Raw genomic sequence first — 26801 nt, 5'->3', positions numbered from 1 at the left:
AAGATCCCTTTTGAAGTCCTGGTTAGCCCTCGAGACCATACAAGAATGGGCTAACGACAACATACCTCCAAACTGGCTAAGTGGGGGACATTACAGTCCGCCTCTCTTGAAATTGCTTGTCCCCAAGCAATCTCAACTCAGGATGCTGAATAATCTCCTCTGCCTCCCATGTCGCATCCTCAACTTGTAGGTTCCTCCACTTTACTAGGTACTCCCTGATAGTCCTCCTGCGAAGCACCCTCTCCTTGGAGTCAAGTATAGCCTTAGGAATCAAGATAAGTTTTCCCTCATCATCGAGAGGTGGCAATACTACTGAAGGCACCACATTATGCCCCAATGCCTTCTTAAGGCGTGACACATGGAACACATTATGTACTTTACTGTCTGTAGGCAGCTCCAACTCATAAGCTACCTCACCCACTCTCCTGATTACTTTGAATGGTCCATAGTAGCGTGGTTTCAATTTCTCTGCTCCACTCCTTTTGAGAGAGGACTGTCTATACGGCTGTAACATGAGGTACACCATGTATCCTACCTCGAAAGATCTCTCAACCCTGTGCTGATCAGCATATTGCTTCTGCTGATTTTGTGCCCTTTGCAAATTTTCCTTCAAGGATCGCATAATGTCCTGACACTCCTGCAATATATCCTTGGCCTTAGGCACCCTACTGTCCCCAAATAACAAATCCAGAAAATTAGGAGCATCATATCCGTACAGTGCCATGAAAGGGGACATTTGAATAGACATATGGAAAGAGGTATTATAGCAGTACTCCCCTAGATGCAGCCACTTCACCCAAGCCTTCTGCTCTCCTGCAATGTAGTTTCGAAGGTACCCCTCAACCCATTTATTCACTATCTCTGTCTGCCCATCAGTTTGGGGGTGGTAACTGGTACTCGGAGTTAGCTCTGTTCCACACAACCTGAACAACTCCTACCAAAAGTGGCTCATAAACCTACTATCCCTGTCGCTGACTATGTTCCGTGGCATCCCATGTAATCTAAATACCTCTCGAAAGAATAGCTCTGCTGTCTGTACTGCTGAATATGTGGACGAAATCACAAAGAAATGTGCAAATTTCGTCAATCTGTCTACCACAACAAAAATACAATCTCGACCCTGTACCTTGGGGAGGCTTGTAATGAAATCCATGGAAATACTATCCCACTTCTTCTCTGGTATGGCTAGGGGCTGTAGTAAACCACCTGGAAAGGAATGTTTCTGTTTGTTTTGCTGACATACTAGGCACTCCCTAACAAACTGAAGCACCTCTGTTTTGAGTCCTTTCCAAGTGAAGCGCTCTCTCACTTGCCGATATGTCTTAAAGAATCCGGGATGTCCTGCCAATGGTGAATCATCAAATGCCCTTAGAATCTTCTGCTTCATAGCAGACCCGGGTACTAAATAAATCCTTTCCTTGTAGATGATCAAATCATTTACAACAGTGTATCGACTATCCTGAATAGTTCCTTCAATAACACTAGATGCCCAACTATCCTTGGCATACTCTGCCAAGATCAACTCTCTCCAATCGTCCATGACTATCCCAACAGCAAGCAAATGAGGCCTTCTGGATAAAGCATCTGCAACAATATTTTACTTCCCTTTGACATAGACTATGTCAAAATCATAAGTCTGTAACTTACCCATTTCTGTTGCCTGTCATTGAGATCCTTCTGTCCAAGGAAATGTTTCAAGCTGTTATGATCTGTTTTTACTGTAAATCGGCTCCCTGCTAAGTATTGCCTGAACTTAGCTAGCGCGTGCATGATTGCTAGCATTTCTTTGTCATAGATGCTGTAAGTTCTCTCAACACCTCGTAATTTCCTGCTCTCATATGCGATGGGATGTTTGTCCTGCATGAGGACAGCTCCTACGCCCTCTCCTGAGGCATCACACTGCAACTCAAAAGGCCTTGTGAAATCTAGAATGGCTAAAACAGGGCATGTACTCATTAGCTCCTTGAACCTGTCAAAACAATCCTGAGCCTTCTCTGACCACTTGAAACTATCTCTCCGTGTCAAATCTGTAAATGCTGCTGCTATCTGTGAAAATCCCTTCACAAATCTGTGGTAGAACCCGCAAAGCCCAAGAAATCCCTTGAGTTGCGAAATGTTCCTTGGCAGTGCCAATCCAGAATGGCCCTGATCTTGTCTGGGTCAACCCGAACACTTCCTGCACTAATAATATGCCCTAGATAGAGCAACTCTGTCATCTCGAACTCGCATTTATTCATCTTGGCATATAATGAATCCCTCTCTAGAATGTTGAGCACTGCATCAATATGCTTCAAATGTTCCTCCCAAGTATGGCTGTATATCAGTATATCATAAAAAAAAATCAACACAAACTTCCTCAACTGATCTTTGAATACTCTATTCATACAGGACTGGAAAGTGGCACGGGCATTAGTCAACCCAAAGGGCATGACTAAGAACTCAAAATGTCCATAGTGGCATCTAAAAGCTGTCTTCTCCACATCCACCTCTCTAACCCGTATTTGGTGGTAGCCGGATCTCAAATCAATCTTAGAGAAGTAGCAGGCACCGTGCAATTCATCAATAAGCTCATCAATGCGCGGAATAGGGTATCGGTTCTTGATTGTCTTCTTGTTTAGTTCTCTATAATCAATGCACATCCTCATTGTACCATCCTTCTTCTTCACCAGTACTACTGAAGAAGCGAAAGGACTCTTGCTTGGTCGTATGTGCCCCATGTCAATCAACTCCTTGATTGCCTTTTCTATTTCATCTTTATATCTCTTTGGATGGCGGTAGGGTGTGATGATGACTGGCTTAGCCCCTTCCTCTAACTCAATAACATGCTCAATTCCCCTATCCGGGGGTCTCCCTGGAGGTATCTCACCAAACACCTTAGTATGTTTGGTTATTATTTTTTGTACATCAGGGGGATACTCATGTTTATGTTGCTCTATCACCTCAGGCATTACTCTGAACTCTGCTATCCACTGCACCTAGTTGTGTCTGAAGAAACTCTGCATCTGCTTGAGTGACACCACTCGTAGTCTCCCATCTGACAAACCTCTGAGTACTATCTTCTTACCATTTGCTTCAAACCTCATTTCCATTTTCTGGAGGTTAAATGTAAACTCTTCCAGAGATTTCATCCAATTCATCCCAACCACCATATCCTGATCACCAATGTTGACAACAAAGAAATCTCCCACCATGTCATAATCTCCCAAACGAAGCTGCAAGTTGGAGATTTTCTTGGTACAGTCGATTTTGAAGCCGTCGGCAACCATCACCTTAAATCCCCTATGCTCTTCTGAATGTAGCCCTCTACGTGTCACAAACTTTTCATCAATGAAGTTATGTGTTGCCCCTGTATCAATGAGTGCCACAAATGTTTGTCCATCCAAAGTTCCCCTAACTCTGAAAGTGACGGCCTCCTGTATACTGGACAACTGAGCTATCGTGCTATCACTGTGTGCTTCCTCATGTGAAGAATTATCATCTCCATCTGATTTTGATGACTGCTCTGAATCTCCATCCACTGACTCTTCGGCTGAAAAGTACTCCATCTGCTTGGCTTTTGCTTTCAATGGACACTTATGTGACAAATCCCAAAGCTCCCTGCAATGAAAACAAAGCTTCTTCTTCTTCCTGAGATCATTAAGTGTCTCATTGTCCAACCTCTTACTTTCCTCCTTAGGTGGCTGACCCTCTCTACGAAAAGGTTTACTGTCCTTATCTTTCCTCGAAGGGAAACTATTTGCCTGGAATTTATTTTTAGAAGCTGAAGAGGAATCCATGTCACGAGCTTTCTTAATGGCTTCCTGCAAAGTGGGAGGGTTGAGAGCTTTAATCCACCCTCTCAACGGATCAGCTAACCCATCCATAAATAGAACCAGTATCCTCCGTTCAGATACATCTGTTACTAACACTGTAAGTTTCTGAAATTCTGAAATGTATGTTTCCAATGATCCCCATTGTTTAAGTTGAGCTAACTCCTTGAAATGTAGTTCTAGATCCTTCCTATCAAAACGTTCAATCAGTCTCTCCGTAAACTCCACATATGAGGTAATGTGTGCATGACCCATAGTGACCATACCATGATGCCACCACTCGTGTGCTAACCCATCCAGATGAATTGCTGCATACTTAATAGCTTCTTCCTCAGGCATAGGGTTCAATTGAAAGTATGTATCAAGCTTTTGAACCCAAGCTCTTGCTGTAGACTTCCCCGAGCCATCATAATATGGTAACTGAAGTTTCCCTACTTTCTTCTGTAGCTCATAGCTCTGGTTCCTGTCTCATAGCTCTGGTTCCTGTCATGTCCACATGGCATATGTTTAATCCGCACATCCATATACTCCCTAAAGGTAATTGCAGCAGTAAAACCTGGACCTTCGGCTTCCCAATCTCTTCTCAACTGGTCCTGTATATCAGTGATTTGGGGCTTTAGTACGGGCTGCTCTGAGGCTCTAGGAGGAAATGTGGGAATCATGGGCCTTGAACTCACGGTCCTAACTTGCTGGGGTGCATGACCGAAATTGTTCCCAACTTGTTCACCTCCATTATGTGTCCCATCCTGATTGTTCCCATTGTGATTGTTACCATTTTGATTATTACCATTCTGATTATTTCCTCCACCCATGTTAGCATTCAACCCCATTTGACGAGCCATCATCTGCATCATAAGCTCCATTCTCTGATTTTGTTTCTGTGCCCTCTGTTCTGCTAATCGCTGTCCCTGTGCCAAGGTCTCTAATAACTGTAAGAATCTTTCCTCTCCAGGATCCCTAGCATTCCTGTCTCCCATATTGCCGCCTTGATCAAAGAATATCTCCTCTGTGTCTGTATGACTGGATTCTATGTCCACCTGCACGGATGAACTAGACTGTTTGCTCTGCAGGTCTGAAATCCTATTTTGTCTTGCTCTGGTATTGCGAAAATTATAAGGCCCCTGTCGCATGCTCAAACATAAATGCTCTGATTTTAGTGTTTTGACATTTCGTCAAACACTTTCCCCTCTATCAGGCTGTTCCAAATTCCCTATAAGACCTCCACAGGATGGCAGGACTTATAGCTCTGATATCACTGTAATAACCCTCCTCAAATCTACCCTCAAAAATGCTGATGAAAGCTCAAGGAATTTCATCAAACAATTCACATGCAAAGGACGTATGACTGATATAGTATTTCAGCTAGCTTCAAATGACCTTTTTTACAATTTGCATCAATGAAAATCTTGTGCTAGAAGACTACAATGGACTACACAAATGACCTAACATGAGTGTGCTACTAATTTTGACAATATTCAGTGCATATATATGATCTAAGCATGAGAAATGAACACCTACAGCCAACTGACATTTTTTACAAACAGTTGGTATGCAAACTAACTAGCTGATAAATAATAATATTAAATTGCTTAAATGACACCAGCAACTATTATCTTCTTAATTGCGATGAAAATTACAATGCTCATGAAATATGGCCAAGATTTTGGCATTTACATGGATTACAAAATGATAATGCTGGTATAATGCACACTTACAGCTGAAATCTTATAACACCCTAAAAACAATACTAAAAAAAGAACCTGGTTGTAGATGGCTGAAATAATTTTCTTCTATGCTGCCCCTTTTGCTTTGCTTTTTTCGAACTACTTTTTCGGCCTACTTTTTCGTACTCGCTTTTTTCAGCCTGCTTTTTCGTTTCCGCTTTTTGAATTGCTTTTACGGATTGCTTTTTCCGCCTGCTTTTTCGGTTCCGCTTTTTTCGGGCTGCTTTTTCGTATTTGCTTTTTTCAGACTACTACCATGTTGAATCTCAAGACCATATCTTTCAATGGCGTCAAGATTTCCAGCTTGAAGGGATTTCGTTCTTCAAACTACTTTTTCGGCCTACTTTTTCGTACTCGCTTTTTTCAGCCTGCTTTTTCGGTTCCGCTTTTTGAATTGCTTTTACGGATTGCTTTTTCCGCCTGCTTTTTCGGTTCCGCTTTTTTCGGGCTGCTTTTTCGTATCTGCTTTTTTCAGACTACTACCATGTTGAATCTCAAGACCATATCTTTCAATGGCGTCAAGATTTCCAGCTTGAAGGGATTTCGTTCTTCAAACTATTGAGATATAATCTCTAGAAAATTCTCCAATTTCTTTGATATTTCCAAGCCTGAATAAATAAGAGCTATCCTCTTCCTTTTAATCCCTTCCTCACTTGCTCCACGCTTCCGTCTTGCCAATGTGGGATAATACATGACTTTTAATATTACTTCTTTTTTTCTTTTTACAAAGTCTATGTATGTACTCAAAAGGGGGACTCTTGATTTTTATAAAGTAACTTTATGAAACATTATAATATTTAATTTAAATAGTCACTTTACCGTTGTAACTTCAAACATTAAAATAATATATCAAATAAACTCGAAATCCAACATATAATAGCTCATTAGAAAGAGCCCAACAAAACGCATCTCATCCTGTCACTGAAAATTGAAGGCACTGCATCCCCCTATTGGCTTACTAAAATAGTAAGTCTTCCTGACAACCCAACAAACGAACTCCGTTTGGCCTGTAATTAAATTTGACTAGGCCAAATAACCTCAGGATCCCTTTTGAAGTCCTGGTTATCCCTCGGGACCATACAAGAATGGGCTAACGACAACATACCTCCAAATTGGCTAAGTGGGGGACATTACATCTGCTGGCCTATGGGAACTAGATAATAGACCAACCTTGCTAGAAATGTTGTCACTAAGGAAGGGCAGAAATTGGGGACATGATAGTCCTCCCTTCCCAAAGATTGCTTGTCCTCAAGCAATGTCAATCCAACTCCACAAACATTAGACAAGTCCATACCATAACCAAGAATGATCCCAAGGTCCCAAGCCATCCAGGAAGGTTTGTAGTTCCATCTTCTAGAAACACTGTCCTGCATTGCACCCAAACAAGTAACCTCCTGAAAACCCGCTGAAGGAAGAGCAATCAAATACTGTACCAACTCTGTCAACTCCTCAATGAATTGCTCTCCGAAAGAACCAAACTGGAACACTAAAGGCAGAAACTGTAGTAAGCCTACATTGGCTTCCACATCCTCAACTATTGAACTGCAAATCCAAGTGATTCCAGGATTCCAAATCCGCCTCAAAAGGGAACCACCATGCTGATGCTTTGTCACTCTGATATAAATATTAGTGAACCACAAGTTGTAAAGCAACTCATTAGGACCTTGAAGCACCAATGTATCAATGAGACCAGTCCCCGGATCCCAAACCAAAATACCAAATGTGCTGAATGAGATGAAGAAGTATCTCAACCACACTCCATGAAACATACATACAATGAAGCAGACCAGCAAGGTGTGAAAGTGAACTCCCATAAACCAGTATTCCAACCCACATGACCACCTAACAATGCTGCTATAATTCTGACCAACAACTTGAATGATATCATAGACGTCATCATACCAATGCCAAACAACAAATGTCCCAAAGAAACACTCCTTAATGCCCTCATACTGAATCATGGATGTAGTCAATGCCAAGTCAAGTAGTATTTGATTCCAGCTTGGACAGCCACTTGTCCATAAGGAATCGAAGACTATTGAATCACCAATCAACAAGGATACCACTGCCATATCAATGGATGTAGATGACAAACTCGAAGATGAAGTATGTATGCCATCATGAGGAAAACCAAAGCATGTGTCATTTGTACCCAACATTGTAAGATTATCAATTCCTGAATCCCATATCGATCTGAAAAATGTTGCTCCACCCAACCACTGCGCTACTCTGATGTAAACATCTGTATACCAAAAGTGAAGCAACTCAATATGAATCCACTGAAGAAATGCCCAACACATGTTGATACCAAGATCCCAAATCTTTGCACTGACACATCCTTCCGGCATGTTGATACTCATTATGTTGCTGTTGTGAAACTGTACCTCATCTAACCAACTAAGAACTTCACTCCAAATGAAGCCACAATTACTACCAACAACCAATGCTGTTAGGAATTCACAAATGAGCCAATCATCGGCAAAGAAGGTTTGTTGAATACTTTTCCAACTCTTCCAAACAACTGCTACAACTTTACCTATATTTCCACAAATTAGTGTGCCTTCATTAAAGGTTGTTAAGTAAATGTTTTGTTTAACCATGTAACCAACGAAATCCCTTATTTTCTGATCTTGAAAGCCCAATGTAATATTTAAAAAAGTCTGAATCTTCAATCAAAAGGTACATCGCTGCCCTATCATATGGAAGAGGTGATAAACCCATTGATGATTGAGAGATGTTTCTAATTCTCAACAAAGACAGGCTCTTTGTGGCTGGTCCACTAGGTATGCAACTTAATATGTCATCAACTCTTGGTAGGGAAGGATCAACTTCACACTTGAACACCCCAACTTGAATGTAACCAACCCAAGGTTCAAAGTTTGACTCATGAGATGAAAGAGAATTGCTGTTCAAAGTCAGAAAATCAGAAGTATGTTCATACCTTTCCACAATGTTTTTGCAGTCTTCTCTTGCCTCTCCTTCCAAGGTAGGTGACTCCTCTAAAGGTGCTAGTCTAGGGGGTGTGTTCAAACGAATATAACATGTCCCATTAACTACTTTAGCTGCCCAAAATCTGATCCATACCTCTATCTCCATAACTGATATGTTTTCCATTACTAACAAACTCCAAGGTGTAGTATGCCAAACAAACCAAACATTATCAAAATGCAATATCTTCTTAGTAAGCAGCCTCTTAGTCTCCCTAATCATCTCTTTAAGACAAGATGCTTCATATGATCTTAACAATTGTCCTTCCATTGTAGATGATGCATGACTAACCAAATCAGAATCAATAATGTTCCATTCCACACAAATGAAAATAACACTTGTGGCTGGTCCATCAAGTGTGACACTAATATCATCATTGTTTGGAGCCTTTAAGGGGCTCTTTAAAAGAGGAATGTCATAAACTTCATGATACAAACTAGACCAAACTGAGTTTTCTAAATCATAAATTTTTTCCTCTTCACACTTCTCAACATGCTCTTCTTGTGGACTTACCTCAAGAAGCTCTTCCCTTGTATGCTCAACATCCTCACTTTCTTCCCTTGGAAGAAATAAGGATCTAATGTATGACTCTCTTTGTCTTCTTGTATTATCAAGCTGATTGCATCTTTCCTTGACCTCTTGTAAGTGTTGTCTTGCTTGGGTAGCAAGCATCTTGGCCTTCTTAGCTCTATGTGACCATCCATTGCACGTCTCTTGAGCCTTTTTCACATCTTCCGAGGTGGGGTAAACACAATCAAAACCTTTGTGGTTTGAATCCACAATATAAATCTCATGTGCAACACACTTAACCTGAGTACCATTATAGGAAGACTCAACAACCTCATTACCTTCATGTGAAATGGATGATACCACATGACTAGAGCTACTATTGCAAAAATTAGAATAGGGATCAGACCTTGGAGACATCCCTAATGGACTGATCCATGATTGTAATCTCTTCCATTTTGTGATCAACTTGATGAATCAATGGTGTGCAATGTGTCTCCTCTTGATCTAGAGTTATTTCTTCTTTAGGAATCCCACATGATGACAGATTTTTGTTTTTCATAGGCTGCAACTCAAATGATAACACATCTTCATGCCTTTCTTCTGTATACCCTGCAAGTGACTGATCCATTATGGTGTTTTTATCATGAACATGGATAGGTTGACACAAATCTTCTTTCTCACATGAAAACATATCATCAACTATGGCATGGTATTCCTTTTTTGCAAGCTTAACCTTATGACAAATTTTTGGATGCATATCAATGTAATCTTTGAAATGAAAGTTCTCCCTAACATATTGAGGAAGAGTATTATACTCCTCAAGTATGCTAATTACTTCCGTTTTCCTATCTAGTGGCAATGGATCCTTTCTAGAAGAAGATAATGATCCACTAGCATGTCCAAATTTCTTTGACATAGAATCATTGAACTGCTGCAATTGAAGCTTGAATTTTTGTTGTGACTGTTCCCATTCTTTCCACAGGGTTATATCTCTGAACAATTTTGCCGTAATGAACTACCATGCTGACCAACTAAAACTAACATGCCAGAGCAAAAATTGACCTTGTACTGCTAATATGAATTATCAAAACTTTTGATCTAGTACCCAGATGTTGAAATGAATTATCAAAACCTTTTATCCATTACCCAGATGCCAAAATGAATTATCAAAACTTTTTAGCCAGTACCCAGATGTTGAAATGAATTATCAAAACTTTTTATCCAATACCCAGATGCCAAAAACTGTTGTAACAATTTCTCACAAACCCTATAGGCTGGCAGGATGTAAGCTCTGATACCACTGAAAGATCCCTGATAGATGCCCTTGCTGATCTGCTGTAGTTTTTAAATTAATAAACTATATTTTCATGTGATTTCTTTGATGGTCTTTGAGAATAGACAGAAGTTGCAGAAGGTTTTGTTTTTGTTTTGTGTTTTTTGATAGTTTTCACAATAGTAATGAATAATGAACAATAAACATGAGAGGAGACTGAAAACAAATAAGAACATAGAGCCAAATCAAAATTGCTATAAATCGTACCAGGCAGATTTCTGATTTATAAAGCCAAATAATAAATCCAATGCAGTTCCAATGAGCTTACATCCAACAATGATGCCAAACTGTTGCAAATGGCAGCCGTAAGACTGCAAGGAATCACGCCCTAGCTGAAAGAATCAATCTGTAACGCTGAAATCATAAATTTGCAACCTGAATCCACAATAAAGAATGGTGTACTCTATCCTTGATAGCAATGCACACTGTCTGAAGAATCCAATGCCAATAACTGCTGAGGGCTACGTCCCAGCCAATCCAGAACCTAGGGTTTGCGTCCCAGATGAAGAATTGCTCTCTCAGAGCCAATTCACAAAAACAAGTTTTTCAATATGCAAAAGATAATCTTAGAATGAAGCTTCCATCTCCTTATAACCCCCTCTCAATTGCAAATCGAACCCTAAGTGTCTCCAAGTGGTGTTGTGTAGTGAAAATGTTATAATTTCTTATTTTAAAGTAGTCATATTACTAGAAAATGACATTTTTCCTCATAGATAGAATTCCATTCGGTGAAATGCCCTGAGACCAAAGAGAAAGATTTAGAGAATTTAGAGACCTTTCCAACGAGCTATCACACCATAGGATGCGCATCCAGATGAGGCCAAAAAACCTCTTATTACTCCAAAATGGCTAAAACTTAACCTTATTTAATTTATTTAATCACCAACTTAGGAAATATTTAAATATATTAAAATATTTCCCAAATGGTCCCAAAAGGCCCAAAATGACCAATCAAACATGAATCTGACCTTGTCACCTATCTATGACTAATGCCGGACAAGATGTGTCAACTAGTAGTCCATCCCTAAAATCTAGGGATGCTCCTAAAAAGTAGGAGACATCCCCAATCAACCAAAATTGAGTCCCAATGACTCCCTTGCTGTGTGCACCTCTGAGAGAACTATCACTGAACTGGGAGTTCCTCCTAAAAAATAGGAGATGCACTCTAAGTCTCCAAAACGTTCGCCGAGGTCTCCAAATGCCTCCTAGACCACTCCTAGTCAATCCCTACAAGTTAAGAATCCCTCCTAAATTGTAGGAAACTGTTGTCTACTGCTCCAAACTACTTGGGAAGCTCATGCATGACTCTCAAAGCCCCTGGGTTGGTTCCCTCTATGCTCTGCTAGCCTATGGGAACCAGATAATAGACCAACCTTGCTAGAAATGTTGTCACTAAGGAAGGGCAGAAATTGGGGACATGACATTGCCTCCCCTGTTCAAGTCATCAATTTGGATGGTGACACTAACCCTATGGATGGTCAAGAACAAGATACATTACAACAAGGGGATACTTTGGCCCTCTCAGTAACCAAAGTCGTTGCCTTCCCCGCTGTTTCTCAGAGCAAGCAAACTCCCCTAGTGGCAAGGAAGCTCTTTGATCTTACTGCCCTGCAATTTGCAATCAATGTCCTTTCAACCGAGTCCTGGTTGGAAGAGACCATTGATCGAAAGAAGCGGACATATGAAGAAGCTGCCCCATCAAAGGACCTTATCACACAAGCAACTTCTTCTCAGCCACCATCGAAGAAAACAAAGAAGCAAAAGTCCATAGCAACATTGGCTATTGATCCTTCTACTGGCCACATGTTGATGGAGATAGCAGAGCCTCAAAAGGAGGGCAAGTTCCATGAGCTCACTGCAAACGACTTCCAAATCAGAACGGTGGACCTTGGTATCCTTGTTCATCATTCCATGGTAAATATATGGAAGTCTACTAATGAAAAGATTGAGGACAGGCTAGAAGAGTTGAGGGCGGAGAAAGATGTGCTAAATACCTCAAATAAAGAATTAATGGAGTACATCAGGTTTGCACTTGGGAGTACTTCAACAAGCACATTTGACCCGAATGCAGAGGAGAATAAGAACTTGCTTTTGAAGCTGCAGTAAGAGAGGCAATTTGGGCAAATTGGGCGAGCATGTGTTGATCAGATGAAGGCACAAGGTCCCCCACTCATTGAGAATTTGGGAAATCTACTATTAGATGCTCACAAGTTAAGGGAGGCAACTTCTAGTCATCCAATTACTATGCAAAACACAACAAATAGACTAATAGAGCAATTGACACTATTACAAGAAGTGATTGATATGTAGACCAATGTTGCCATCTCCCGCGGGATCCTTAAAACAGGTAAAGAGCTATTTGAATATTTGAAAGTGCTGCACACAGAGTCCTATGTGTCTGCCAATGGCAGATTAGTAGATATTGAGAGGATGAAGACCAAGTTCGTGGCATTTGTTGATGAAACTGTTGATCCACTCAATTTCCAGATGTCAAAAACCCAGGAGCTTTCATTAGCTGATTCAATCTTAAGGTGCGCATTGGAGAACTTCCAATCAAAGGTCGCTAGAGTGGATGAGTTGATAGAGATGCACGACTACTGGAAGATTCAAGCTGACAATATCATCATTCCAAGTATCGAGGAGCTAGACAAAGCAACGGATGCAATGAAGACTTATAGAGCTAAGGCAGTTACTCCTAAGAAAGCATGATGCTATAACATTCTTCTGGACATCTGTTATTCCCTCTCTTCTCTCTCTTTTTGTAGCCATTTATGGCATTCTCTTAGTTAGCTTGGTCTCTGTAACGGACAATGATTCAATCATGTCCTATTTTTAGTTTATTTCATTCAGAGATGTCTGCACTACAATCATCAAATGTAACTGGCCATTTTGTAGAGGCCTATATATGTAACTTTTTGAGAAGTTAATAAGATCGACAAAGTTATTCGTGGCCGAACCCTTGTAGTTGGGACTACTGTGTGTGACTTTGAGTCTACTTTTAATTTTGCTGTTCATTTAGTTACTGTATAATATGTGGAATGAATGTGTTGTTGTTGAAAATTGAATGTGCAAGTAAACTTGGTATTATTTCCTTCATTCAGTGGATTGTAAGCTTTACTCTCTTCAGCATAAGCATTATTCTGTTCTTTGTGTTATACTCTGTAGTTCGTATGTGTAGTTTAGTTCATTGTATGAGAGGACCGGAAATAGATTAATGAAGTAGTTGAAAAGGGGACAATCCGGGTATTGTCAAATATCAGTTAACTCAACCATTTGGGAATTGCTCATTATGTCGTTCCTTCCACTCTCTTGTTGTCGTAGCTAGTCTTGCATGTTTCCATCTTTGCATTTAAGTTAGGATAGATCGCATTTCATGAGTTAGTCCCTATTTTTGAAACTGCCTAGGTTGTTTGAAGTGTTGAACAATTTGGTTGTTGACCTCTTCTGCTCTGTGGTTAAGAGCATATCCCCGAAAACTTAAAAACAAAATTCATTGCAAATCTTGCACCTAAAGGGAGCTATACCTTTCAATTTAGGGGTCTTTGACAGATTACTACATTGACCCATTCTATCGTTAACTTCTTTGTTCTCCACTAGCCATTGAGTATTTGAGAGTCAAGGTATAAACCAAAGAATTAAGGGAGACAAACTATTAACCAACACGTACACATCTTTGATTTTCCATATAAAAGTTTATACATGTACCTTTACCTTTTTAGAGTGCTTTTTGCCTATTTCATTTTGATTCACAGGTTCTACAAGATTCAACTTGGAAATTGTTTCATTCAATTTTTTTCGATCCATTTCTTGTAATTTCAAATCTTACTAGGCACATAGTTTTCTGAAATTACAGAAATAGAATCATGGTTTTTAAGCATAGGGCAGCCAAGGAGAAATTGTAGTGTGAGTAGAGGGAGATAAAGGAAAAGGCGAAGATCAAAACTGAGCAAGAGAGAAAAGCCGTGGAGGAAAACACAACGTCAACAAGAGAGCCTGGAATCCATTCAGCATGCTTGCAGAATGGGAGCTGCTCTTGCAGCTTGACCTGTACGTACTCTGTGCTTTATCTTTTCAATCAACAGGAAAAAATAAAACCTGCGACAGGAATTTAATGGCGTGCGACAACTTTTTCACCAAGTCTGTTTGCGCACTTTCTCACAGGGAGTTTTCCCATTGGCAAATAAAATATCTTGATCTTGCTGGAAATTCCTTTTTTCTTTTGTACCTACTAACACATGTCTTTAGAAACCCATGCATAGTGCACAATTTTTTGAGCTCTGGTTTTATTAATATGCATTTGTCAAATTGTAAATCTTTGCTTTATTTTATTGGGCAAGATTGCTCTTATACCTTGGATGCTTCTGCATTAGACAGTCTTAGCCAAACAGGGACAACTTTGAGAGATTTAGTCCATGCGTTGAATACGGAAAGCATGGTTTGAGAGAGTGAAAATGATCTCCTGAAAACCACAACCAACCATTCAACATATTCTCCATGTCTTAGACAGAGGTAAAGCTTGCAATAAAGGAATTCTTATTAGAGGGGTAAAGCTCAATAACATCCTTGGTGACAAGTCTCTAGATTTCTAAAACCTTTCAATGTAAATTAGGTAGGGAAGATCAAAACCCCATTGAATCTGCAAATAAGAACGTGGTGAGAATAAAAAATTCCTTTTTTACCATCTTGTTACCATAGATCAGAATTGGAAGAGCATGAGAGTATGCCACTGGATGAACCTTCTCATGCAGAGGAGAGGAGGGCACAACTGAACCCACCATGGTAGCGAAGGAAGGACTGGCAAACATCCATTTTCTGACAAAGAAGAACACCCTTGATTTAGAGTGTGACAGTCAAGATGCTCAATGCATGAACACATCCACTAGCAAAACTAGGGAGAGCCAAGGAATCAACCCTCAAACCATCCAAAGAATATTATTGAAAAATGTTTTTGCTTCTGTAGTTGCTATAAAAGGATGAGATGATGTGATAAAATGAGTATACCTAGTGAGGTCTTCTATCACTACTATGACGACATTCTTACTTTTAGATCTTGGAGGCCTTGTGATGGAATCCAGGGAGACCACTTCTTGTTGCTGGCTAGGAGTAACTAAGGGGGACTGTGTAAATGAATAGGATTTATGATAGAGTGACTAAGATAGAATTGATTTGTTTCTTTTGACTGGATTTTTGCAATTCAGTATGATTGTATATGCACTTGAAACTTGTTATTCAACTTATCTATTTATCCTTAAGAAATACTGATATACACTAGTATGTATATATATTCTTGAATATATATATTCTACGTTGACTGCAGAGATTTCTTTATTAATCACTGAAGATACTAAGCACTGCTGTGGTAATCATGTTGTTCTCAGCAGCGGTCTTCATACAATATATATAAGGAATGAGAAGTCATGCCATGTCCCTACGTGGACTTTAGAATAGTCAACTAAAATTGTCAACCATGGATTAGTTATTACCATGCGAAAGTAATTGCTTCATAATAAAGCCCGATGGTAGTTTAGAGATTATAACGGGAGGACCCAATAATACATGGCAGAGATGTACAATACTCATTCAATATATATATATATATAGATTGCCAAATTTCTTCAATTCGACTGAAGCTACAATTTAACACTCCCTCTTAGTGAGGGAGGATTGAATCACCAATGTTTTCTCACCATAGTAATATTCACTTGATATGTGCACTAACATCAGATTATGATTTCTATCAAGAGAATAAGTTATCTGATATCTAGTACTCTGGGACAGTAACTTAATGTAGTCTATTAGATAACAATAAATCACAATGTCATGATCTCTGTAATGACAAGTATCATGATCTTTGGCACTCCGGGACAACGACCTAGTGAAGTTTGATCATGATACATTCGTTGTCATGACTTCCGGTACTCTGGGATAACAATTTAATGAAGTATGTCATGACAACAGGTCAAACTATTGATAAGATTGTCACCTTACAATAGCTACCTTCTAATTATATATCATTGAAAGATCATCACCTTTCATGATGTATTACACAAATCTGAAATAGTAACTCTTTAAACATCAAAAAATGGATGTTCATATATATTACAACAATTTAAACTGAGATTTATTCTTAGGAGTTACAATCACATTTGAATCATCCAAAGTTTACCTCTGAAGTGCTCCAATTTAGACTTAGAGATAATTACAACAACAGTTTGCTCATTAGTGCTGACATATTGTAGCTTGAGAACATCTTTGTCTACCATATCTCTGACATAATGATAAGGAATTTCAATATGCTTGGATCGGTTGTGGAAAACTAGATTCACTGACAACTTAATACAACTCTGAGTGTCACAATGCATAACTCTAGGTTTTAAGGGTGTCCCAAATAGTCCAGCTAGCAACTTCCTTAACCATACTGCTTCTTTGGCTCCCATGGAGGCAACTATATATTTTGCTTCTGTCGAACTTAGGGCGACAAATGACTATTTTCTGCTAAACCAAGAAATCATAGCTGAAGCAAGACTGAAACAATATCCTGTGGTGCTTTTACGATCAATGGAGCTGCCAGCCCAGTTTGTATCTGAGTACCCATGAAGTTGAATCTTTGAATCTCAACTTGATCATGTTTAAGATCAAATCCAATCGTACCCCGTAAATATTGTAAGATGTGCTTCTCTGCCGTGAGGTGGATTTTCTTAGATTTGCACATGAACTAACTTAATGTATTGGTTGCATAACAAATATCAGGTAGAGTATTCACAAGGTACATTAGTGATCCGATTATTTGCATGTAGTAAGTAGGATCAGTAGGTTTAGATTTGACTCCATCATTTTTAAGCTTGTGAAGATTTGTTTCCATTGGTGTAGTCAAAGGTTTACAGTCCATCATGTTGGAAATATTCAAGATATGATAGGTTACTGAGAGGGGAGGGGTGAATCAGTAACGTCAAAACTTTAAAACAATTCAACACTTTAACCATATATACTATTCACCATTCATTCATCTAATCTACTGCATATATGAGAGAACAAACATTTATAACACATGTACACAGTGATTTGGTGACCTAGAAACCCTTCCAAATAGAAAGTAAAATTGGGGTAGGGATGATACCTACAGAACTTCGTTATTGCAGTATGAAGTTGGCCTGTTAAGGCTTACATTGACCACTTCTGGTGATCTGCCCTGTTAGGAGCACAAAGGACTGCTAGGTCCACCTTGTAAGAGGATTTACAAACATACACTGAAGTATGCACTCTGTTAGGAGATTTATACAAAAGATTGTTAAGTCTACCCTGTTAAAGGATTTACAAAACTGATTCACCTATTAGGATGAAACAGTGGATCTACTTACAACTTGATTAGATCCTTAAAATATAGATCACCTCTTGTGACTGATGAATCTTTATTGCTCCTTGTAGACCTTGCTGAATATTCTGCTCTTCTGCTGATTCGATTTTATTCAAAGCTTTTCATATCCATTCCTTCCCATACATCTCCTTTTTTTTGTAAATGATATATTACATTACATATATACCATTCCAATAATTACAATTGCAAGGTCGGCCAAAACATAAGTGAACAAAATATTACTGAGTCGGCCAAATAGTAGAAAACTTGAGTTCTTCAAGCTGACTTGGTGACCTTCTGATACTTGGCATCCACTGTATTACTCGGCATCGTCATGCACTCGGTAGAAGTAGACGCTCGGTCCATACTAACCACACAACGTAGCTTGGAACTCGGTAACCATTGGAGACTCGGTAGATATAGTGTCACTCGATAACAACTGGATCCTTTGTTTACCTTGATTTCACTCGGTAAACACTATACTTCCGTTACTTGGTAAACACTGCACTTCCATCACTCGGTAAACATTGTGAAGCTCGGTGAACATTGTAAACTCGGTAGACACTACTGGATTGCACATTCACTCGGTAGCTTCATGAATGCTTGGTATGAACGGCGAAGCTCGGTTAACACTAGAATGCTCGGTGTGAACTGCGAAGCTCGGTTAACACTAGAATGCTTGGCGGCTATACTGATGTAGATAAATGTTGTCACTAATGGCAATAATAACTTAATGCCAACACATCATTCCAAATTTGGTCAAGATGTTAACCGTGTATTTTGCTTGGTTTAAGAAAATGTAGTTTTCCTTTTGCCATACTTCTAGACCTAAGAAGTAATGTAGAAGTCCAAGATCTTTCATGTCGAATTTAGTTGCTAGATCCTGTTTGCATTTTGGTATAAGATGGTCTTCACTTGTTATTAGTAAGTCATCAACACATAATATGACAATAATCATATCACCATTAGATACTTTGAAATATATATTAGGATCAACTTCATTTTTGGAGTATCCTAATTTAGAGAGATAACTGCCTATCCTTTCGTACCATGCCCTGGGGGCTTGTTTAAGACCATAGAGTGCCTTCTTTAATTTGCACACATAGTTATTTTTGTTGTGAGTGACAAATCCTTCGGGTTGTTCTATATACACTTCTTTGATAACACCATTTAGAAAAGTGGTCTTAACGTTCATTTGATGCATCTTCCACCCTTTAGATTTTGCAATAGTTGTAATGGTTCTGACAGAGGTGTATCGAGCAATTGAAGCAAATGTCTTTTCATAATCAGTTCCAGCTTTTTGAGAAAATCCCTGAGCTATGAGTATGGCTTTTTCTTTTTCAATACTACCATCTGGAGCATGTTTGATTTTGAATAACCATTTAGAGGAGACAAAATTTATCCTTAGGTCTAGGTACAACGTCCCATAAATCATTTTTTAATATGGATTGATGTTCTTCAATCATTGCATCTTTCTAGGGTTGACATGATAATGCTTCTCCAACACTTGATGATTTCGATTTGATGAGTTTGGATACTTGAGCAACATAGCTCTGAATACTTCATTAGGTTTTACGTGATTTAATTCTATCATCTTTCTTGCCCAAAGTGGCCTCTTTTTATTGTAAGGGTTTTCAACATTTTTTGTATTAGAATAAGGGAGTTCATGATCTTTAGAACCACTCTCCCTTTGATTCTCAACTATGGGATTCTCATCTGATTCAATAGTTGATTCTATGTTTGATTCGTCAATGTTTTTAGAAAGGTTATAAGCAATATCTTCTTCAAATTTTACATCTCTACTGATTTCAATAGTTTTCTGTTCAGAAATGTAAACCTTTTAACCTTTGGAGGATTCACTATACCCTATACATATACCTTTCTTCCTAGATGGTTCTAGTTTAGTTCTCTTTTCTTTCGGAATATGAATATGTATAGGACATCCAAAAATTCTTAGGCGACTCAAATTTTTCTTTTTTCCTATAAATACTTCTTCAGGGGTTATGTTTTCTAAGATTGAATGAGGACATCTATTTTGAATGTAAACTACGGTATTAGAGGTTTCAACCTAGAATGCTATGTGGAGGTTTCAATCATGCAACATGGCTTTGATAGATTCTATAATAGATTTTTTTTCCTTTCTGCCACTCCAACAGAGGTGCATAACTTTTTAAAAATTTCAGAAATGTATTCACCCCCATTGTCTGATCTTAGTGTTTTGATTTTCTTGCCAGTTTGATTTTCAACTAATGCTTTAAACTCTTTGAATTTGGATAATACTTCAATTGATTCCTTAAGTTTTAGAAAAAAGATCCAGGTTTTCCTAGAGAAATCTTCTATAGAAATTACATAATACAGGCACCCACTTAGGGAAGGGACAAACATAGGACCACACAAGTTGGTGTGAATAAGTTAAAGTACGGTTTTGGATTTATGTTCACTTTTGGGAAATGATCCTTTGGTGTTTTTTCCTAATGCACATCCCTTGCATGTTCTAATATGATCAGATTTTACACTAGGTAAGTCGGTTACAATATTTTCTATAGATGGTAGGGCACAAAAATGAAGATGGCCAAGTCTTTTATGTCAGATTTCATTTGAGTTTGAAACGTCATGGTTTAATGCTAGGTTTTGATGACTACAAAGATTGTACAAGCTTCCATCTCTGAAACCAATGGTGATTGCGTTCTTAATATTAGAGTTCTTGGGCCAGGATAGAACTTTATCTTCTTGAAATGTGATATGATACCCTTGATCTGCTTGGCCTAAGATTGAGACCAAATGTCTTTTGATGCCAGGTACAAATAATACATCCTTTAGTTGAAGAATGACTCCAGTTTTCAGTTGTATTGAACATGTTCCAATTTCCTTTACTGGATATGTAGACCACACAGGTTGGTGTGAATAAGTTCAAGTATGGTTTTGGATTTATGTTCACTTTTGGGAAATGATCCTTTGGTGTTTTTTCCTAATGCACATCCCTTGCATGTTCTAATATGATCAGATTTTATAGTAGGTAAGCTTGTTACAATATTTTCTATAGATGGCAGGGCACGAAAATGAAGATGGCCAAGTCTTCTATGTCAGATTTCATTTGAGTTTGAAACTTCATGGTTTAATGCTAGGTTTTGATGACTACAAAGTTTGTACAAGCTTCCATCTCTGAAACCAATGGTGATTGCGTTCTTAATATTGGAGTTCTTGGGCTAGGATAGAACTTTATCTTCTTGAAATGTGATACGATACCCTTGATTTGCTAGGCCTGAGATTGAGCCTTGATCTGCTTGGCCTAAGATTGAGACCAAATGTCTTTTGATGCCAGGTACAAATAATACATCCTTTAGTTGAAGAGTGATTTTGGTTTTCAGTTGTATTGACCATGTTCCAATTCCCTCTATTGGATATGTAGAGTTATCCCCTATTGTTACTTCTTTAGTGGAGTGACCTTCAAAAGTTTAAAATTTGTCTTTGAATCCACTTATATGACAAGATGCTTCACTATCTATTATCCAAGTATTTTTGTTGGTATTTAAGTCACTTGATAGAGCTAGAAAGAATGCTAATTTTTCATCCTTTACTTCTACCAGGGCAGCTTGGATTTTCTTCCTTTCTGGGCAGAATTTGTGAGTGTGACCAAATTTGTCATATTTGAAGCATTGTACTTTAGACCAGTCTCTTTTTTTGTATGTTTGATTTCCTTTTGAATTAACCTTTCTTCCCTTTATTATTTGTATTTGTTTGAAGGGCTTGAATTTCTCCCTCTTGATTTAAACTAATTCCTCTTGAAATCAGTCTTGACTCTTTTTGTGTGCAATCATTCTTAAGCTGATCGAATTTTGGCAATTCAGGTTTAGAGCTCATTCCATGGATAAATTTTTCCCAGGACATGGGTAACCCTTTAAGGGCTATTAGAGATAGTTCTTTGTCATCTACTTGATTTCTGATGGTTGCAAGTTGGTCTTTTAATTCTGCAATTTTCAGGAAATAAGACGCAAGTCTCTCCATTGTTCATTTTGATAGATAGCAGTTGTTGTTTCAAGGTGAGCAATCTGCTGGTGTTATTGATTTCAAATGTGTTTTTAATAGTCATGAACATTTCATAGGCAGTTTTGAGATTTTTTGGATGGAAGTATGTTATCTTTAACAAAATTTATGATAATCTTCATGACTTTATTATTATGCCTTTTCCAAGTTGATTTATCTAGATCATTTTTAGGCATTTTCTTATCTTGTTCCACATAACCTTCCAATTCAAGTTCTCGTAAAATAATCATAATTTGAATTTTCCATGAAACAAAATTTGAAGCACCTTCACCTTCAAGTCTATCTTCCAGTCTTATGTGGTTCAGCATGATTTTAAACTGATGCTTTGATGATAACTGAGTATAAATGCTCTATCAGTTTCGCTCTGATACCATGTAAATGAATATGATCTCTGATAGAGTGACTGAGATAGAATTTATTTGTTTCTTTTGACTGGATTTCTGCAATTCAGTATGATTGTATATGCACTTGAAACTTGTTATTCAACTTATCTATTTATCCTTAAGAAATACTGATATACACTAGTATGTATATATAATCTTGAATATATATATTCTACGTTGACTTCAGAGATGTCTGTGTGAATCGCTGAAGATACTGAGCACTGTTGTGGTAATCGTGTTGTTCTCAGCAGCGGTCTTCATACAATATATATGAGGAATGAGAAGTCATGTCCACGTAGGGACATGTCCCTACGTGGACGTCAGAATAGTCAACTAAAATTGCTGACTATGGATTAGTTATTACCATTTGAAAATAATTGCTTTGTAATAAAGCCCAATGGTGGTTTAGAGATTATAATGGGAGGAGCCCGATAATACATGGCAGACATATACAATACTCATTCGCTATATATATATATATATATATATATATATATATATATATAAAAGTATTGTTCAGATTGCCAAATTTCTTCAATTCGACTGAAACTACAATTCAACAGACTGCAATTAATTTGAAAAATTCTCATTTTATAGAATATTTTCCATTTTAAAATATAAATATGATTTATCTTTTGAATGTGTTGAAAAGGGATTAATTTATCTCCATACCTTTTTCTTTTTAACCAGGTTGCTTAGTAATGGTCCTATTTGGAAGGCTGATTGTTGCTTGTTCAAAGGATATTATGGTTACCCTAAAGGACCGTTTTTTCATTTGAGAAGGCAAGGTCATCTAATTTGCTACCATATTTTATCTTCTATGTTTTTGAATGATGATATATCTATTCACGAAGATAATATTAAATGAAGTATATTTAATATATCTTTTAAAGAATTGAAGAATTATTCTTGAGTCTTTTCAGTTTTTTGATGAATAAGCCATTTCCATTATATAATAAATAAAGTTACACTTTTCAAAGAAAAAAGACATATTGTCTTTAACTTTTAATTTAAAAGGACTTAGACAATTATTCTCTTTTTAAATATAAAATATGTTTTACTAATTCAAGCTATTATTTGTGATGCTAATTAATACACTATCTATTATTAAAGTTGGGAAAGTCTTACAGTTAAACATTATTTTAATCTTCTATTCTAATTTGAATGATCAATCATGACCTCTTTTTCAGTTACAATATACTATTGATAGCATGCCCAAGTTAGTTGAGTTATATATCTATTTTCTCTTTCCATGAGATTTATCATTAAATATTCAGTTCTTTTAAAGAGAACAAATTTCCACAATCCATTATATTGTACTGATATGTTTTTGGATTCGATTGTGTTAAGATTTTTACCATCAACGTTTCGAATCACACTTCGGATCACGTAGTGTGATTCAAAACGTTGATGGTAAAAATCTTAACACAATCGAATCCAGAAACATATCAGTACAATATTCAGTTCTTGTTTGCACAAAAGTTTACCATCTCCAAACTTTTTGAATATTGAACACAGTTTAGAAAAATTTCTATTACGATTTAGTAGCTATTAAAGTTAAGCCCAGAAATAATGATAATCAGCAATAAACAAAAGAGGGACAAAATAGGCACAAAAGACACAAGAAGTCTACCCTAGGAAAACTGTTCCACTTGAAGGGAAAAACCCAGCCACACTAGACAAATATCTCTTTTCTTGATAATAAAAGTGTTCAAGTACAATGCTTTCACTTGATACATTTTTGTGTCTACACAAAAAACAATCTCATGTATATATAGAATTGAGAGGCACTTCATAACAACTGAAGGTCCCTTCAATTTCCAAATGCAAAGTCTCTTCATATTCCAAACGCATGCCTCTTGGCATGACACATGTCACTACATATGATATTCTCTCAAATATTATCATAAATGTCTTCTTCAGATGAAGATGACCATAATGGTCATATTTCTATTTCAAAAAATCGGAGATAAAGATATATTTTTGCAGCTACAATCTTCAACAGTAGCCATATAAAGGGTGTCCTTGATTAATTTTGAATATTAATACAAACTGCTTCTATGTGTTGTAATCCATGTTTCTTAAGTCCAATTTTCTTTTCTCACAATCCTCCACAACTGCATTAATTACGTTCACATCCATAAGATATAGCTAGGAGGTTTGGTGCTGTACTAGCATATGTTTTCTCTTTTCAAATGTTTTAGCTTTTCCCCTAACCATGGCCTGAAGTTAGCTAAATTACATGTGGTTGCAGTACTGGATATTGATGCTGTTGGCACATTTACAATGAGTCAGGCAGCATTGAAGTACTTGAGGAAAGGTGGAATTGGAAAGCCTTCTTCAGAGGCTGGTGTTATTTTAAACTTAAGTGCTACAATACATTACTCAGCCTACTGGTATCAAATTCATGTCTGTGCTGCAAAGGTTCATTTTTAATCATTATGCTCTTCTTGGGTTAAGATTTGAATTAACTATTTAATAAATTTAAATGTTTCGACATAAACATGAGAGTCATTTTACTTACATAATAATTTAAACAAGTTATCTAGCAGAGTTTTGTTTTGTTTACAGGCAGCTGTTGATAGTCTTACAAGATCTATGGCTTTAGAGTGGGGGACAGATTATGGAATACGTGTAAATGGTATTGCACCTGGTCCAATTGAAGATACTCCTGGAATGGACATACTTTCACCCAAGGAAATCCTAGGTGATCTTCGGAAAAACCAACCTCTTTATAAAGAAGGAGAAAAATGGGACGTTGCTATGGCGATCATCTATTTGGCATCTGACACTGGTTAGTATCTCTTGAACCTACTTAATAATCATTGAGGGTTAGAAGTTGTAAGTACGTCATCCTTTTTTTTCCTTTCCTCATGCAGATATTGAACATGTAATGCTAAAAATTAGTAACAATATGCGTGTAAAATTTTCTGATTCTCATCGAATAACCAAATTGTTCAGTTACTTTGATGGAATTTCCCTACCTTTGACTTATTCAATTTAACAGTATCAGCAATGCTATAGCACCCTTGAGAGTTCCATGAAACTAGTGAGAAAATGAGAGCTGTATATTTTGATATCGGTTTCTAAAATTGCACATTTTGGGATTTTAGCGTGCACTCATATTGAAATTATTAGATTCTTTGTATGTAAGGAAATATAATAAAATTGGAGCAAATGTTATTGTGTGTTTATATTTACTCTTAAGCAAATATTTTTCATAGCTCAAGTTGTACAGAACTTTGGGAAATTGGAAGTAGGATAGAGCTATATAAGATTTTATCCTTGAAATCAATGGATTCTGTCTTTCCACATAATGAAACACTGTGGACTGACGTACTGTTGGAATTAACTTCTCCCATGCTTTGTCTACCAACTTGCTCCCACTGCTAGTGCATAAAATCTGATACATGCCTAGCTTGACAAATTTGATTTGTATTTATCTGCAGGAAATCAAATTCTATTTTATCCTTACTTGCCGTGTACTGCAAGTCACTCAACCGCCTCACTATGGTTATATATAGAGGCATGTTTGTAATATTGATGTGTAATTTTTATTTTTGAGAATTCTGCAGAGTTCCATGTTTGTATTTTTATATGTTGAATCAATGTAATTATGCTGTAGCAGATTTGATGATTGTCTCTGTTATTTCAGTGTGCTCTGTTTTATTTTAACACACTGTTTTTACTGTGACTCCCCTGCATCCTTCATGCACATGTTAATAACTGCAAGGGGTCAATTGCATCAAGTTTTCTATTTCTGCAAAAGCATGTTGTATTTGGGTGTACAAATTTTGTGTTTTTGCAATGAATACATTTCTATTCACTCTTTCTACATTTTTAGTTTATATAGGAAATGTATTAATCATAGTTACCAGGAAATTTCATTATAGGAATATGGACAATGCTTCCATCCCTATCCACAATTTCTGTTGACTAAGTTCACATTAGTGTTGTCATCACCTTATTCGTTTATTCATGTACTCAAATTTGATTGACAAACCCATCCCCATATCAATAACCGTACTGCCATGTTTCCAGGTAAGTATGCTATTAATGCTGAGTTGTTTTTTAATAAATTTGAAATAAATAGGGGTTTCCAATAACTTAAGTTTCAAAATATATATGATCCAGTTGACTTATGATGTAGCTGGACAGTCTTGTAAGCTAATCCTGGATGATGTTTGATATCCATATAACTGAACAGGCTTGTAAGTTGATAACTTAGATTGAGGGTAAACTCATCTTATTTTTCACTATTTTTCTGGCAGTCACTCTTATAAAATTGCAATGTCAGAAGTACAACAATCGCCATAGATTTGTTAAAACTAGAACCAGAAAAGATAAGCAATAAACGTTACACCAGTAATTACTCTGGGAAAACCCTCTTCACAGAGGGAAACAACCCAGCCCCACAAAATGATATATAGATACAGACTCAGAGTGATAAGAAATTCACTGAAACTCTACAGAGAAACTGGCTTGAGATATTGATTGAATCAACAAATCAATCGATATAACCACAGTAATTTGAGTATTACAATATCAATATTGACAATGATCTCAAGGTCGATCATAAACAACTTCAAGACTATAACAATGATTTAACAGTCAGAGGACGGTAGGCAACACCTGTAGCTGAACCGCTAGACCATG

The 26801-nt window shown here is 37.4% G+C and overlaps 1 protein-coding gene across 1 annotated transcript in view; it reads left to right on the top strand.

Moving 5' to 3' along the window:
* Positions 1-26801, top strand: part of LOC149554193 (peroxisomal 2,4-dienoyl-CoA reductase [(3E)-enoyl-CoA-producing]-like) — a 51426-nt gene that overhangs the window by 14944 nt on the left and 9681 nt on the right. The window contains exons 3-4 of the mRNA XM_089789435.1: positions 24400-24569; positions 24717-24939. Of these exons, the coding sequence (XP_089645561.1) occupies positions 24400-24569; positions 24717-24939 (393 nt within the window). The remainder of the gene's footprint in view (positions 1-24399; positions 24570-24716; positions 24940-26801) is intronic.

Source organism: Cupressus sempervirens, chromosome 6 (genome assembly GCF_028749045.1).
Source record: "Cupressus sempervirens isolate cs-2001-9-10 chromosome 6, ASM2874904v1, whole genome shotgun sequence".
In the NCBI taxonomy this organism is placed as follows: domain Eukaryota; kingdom Viridiplantae; phylum Streptophyta; class Pinopsida; order Cupressales; family Cupressaceae; genus Cupressus; species Cupressus sempervirens.
The sequence above is the reverse complement of the archived record's forward strand: the minus strand, read 5'-3'. Positions and strand labels throughout refer to the sequence as shown.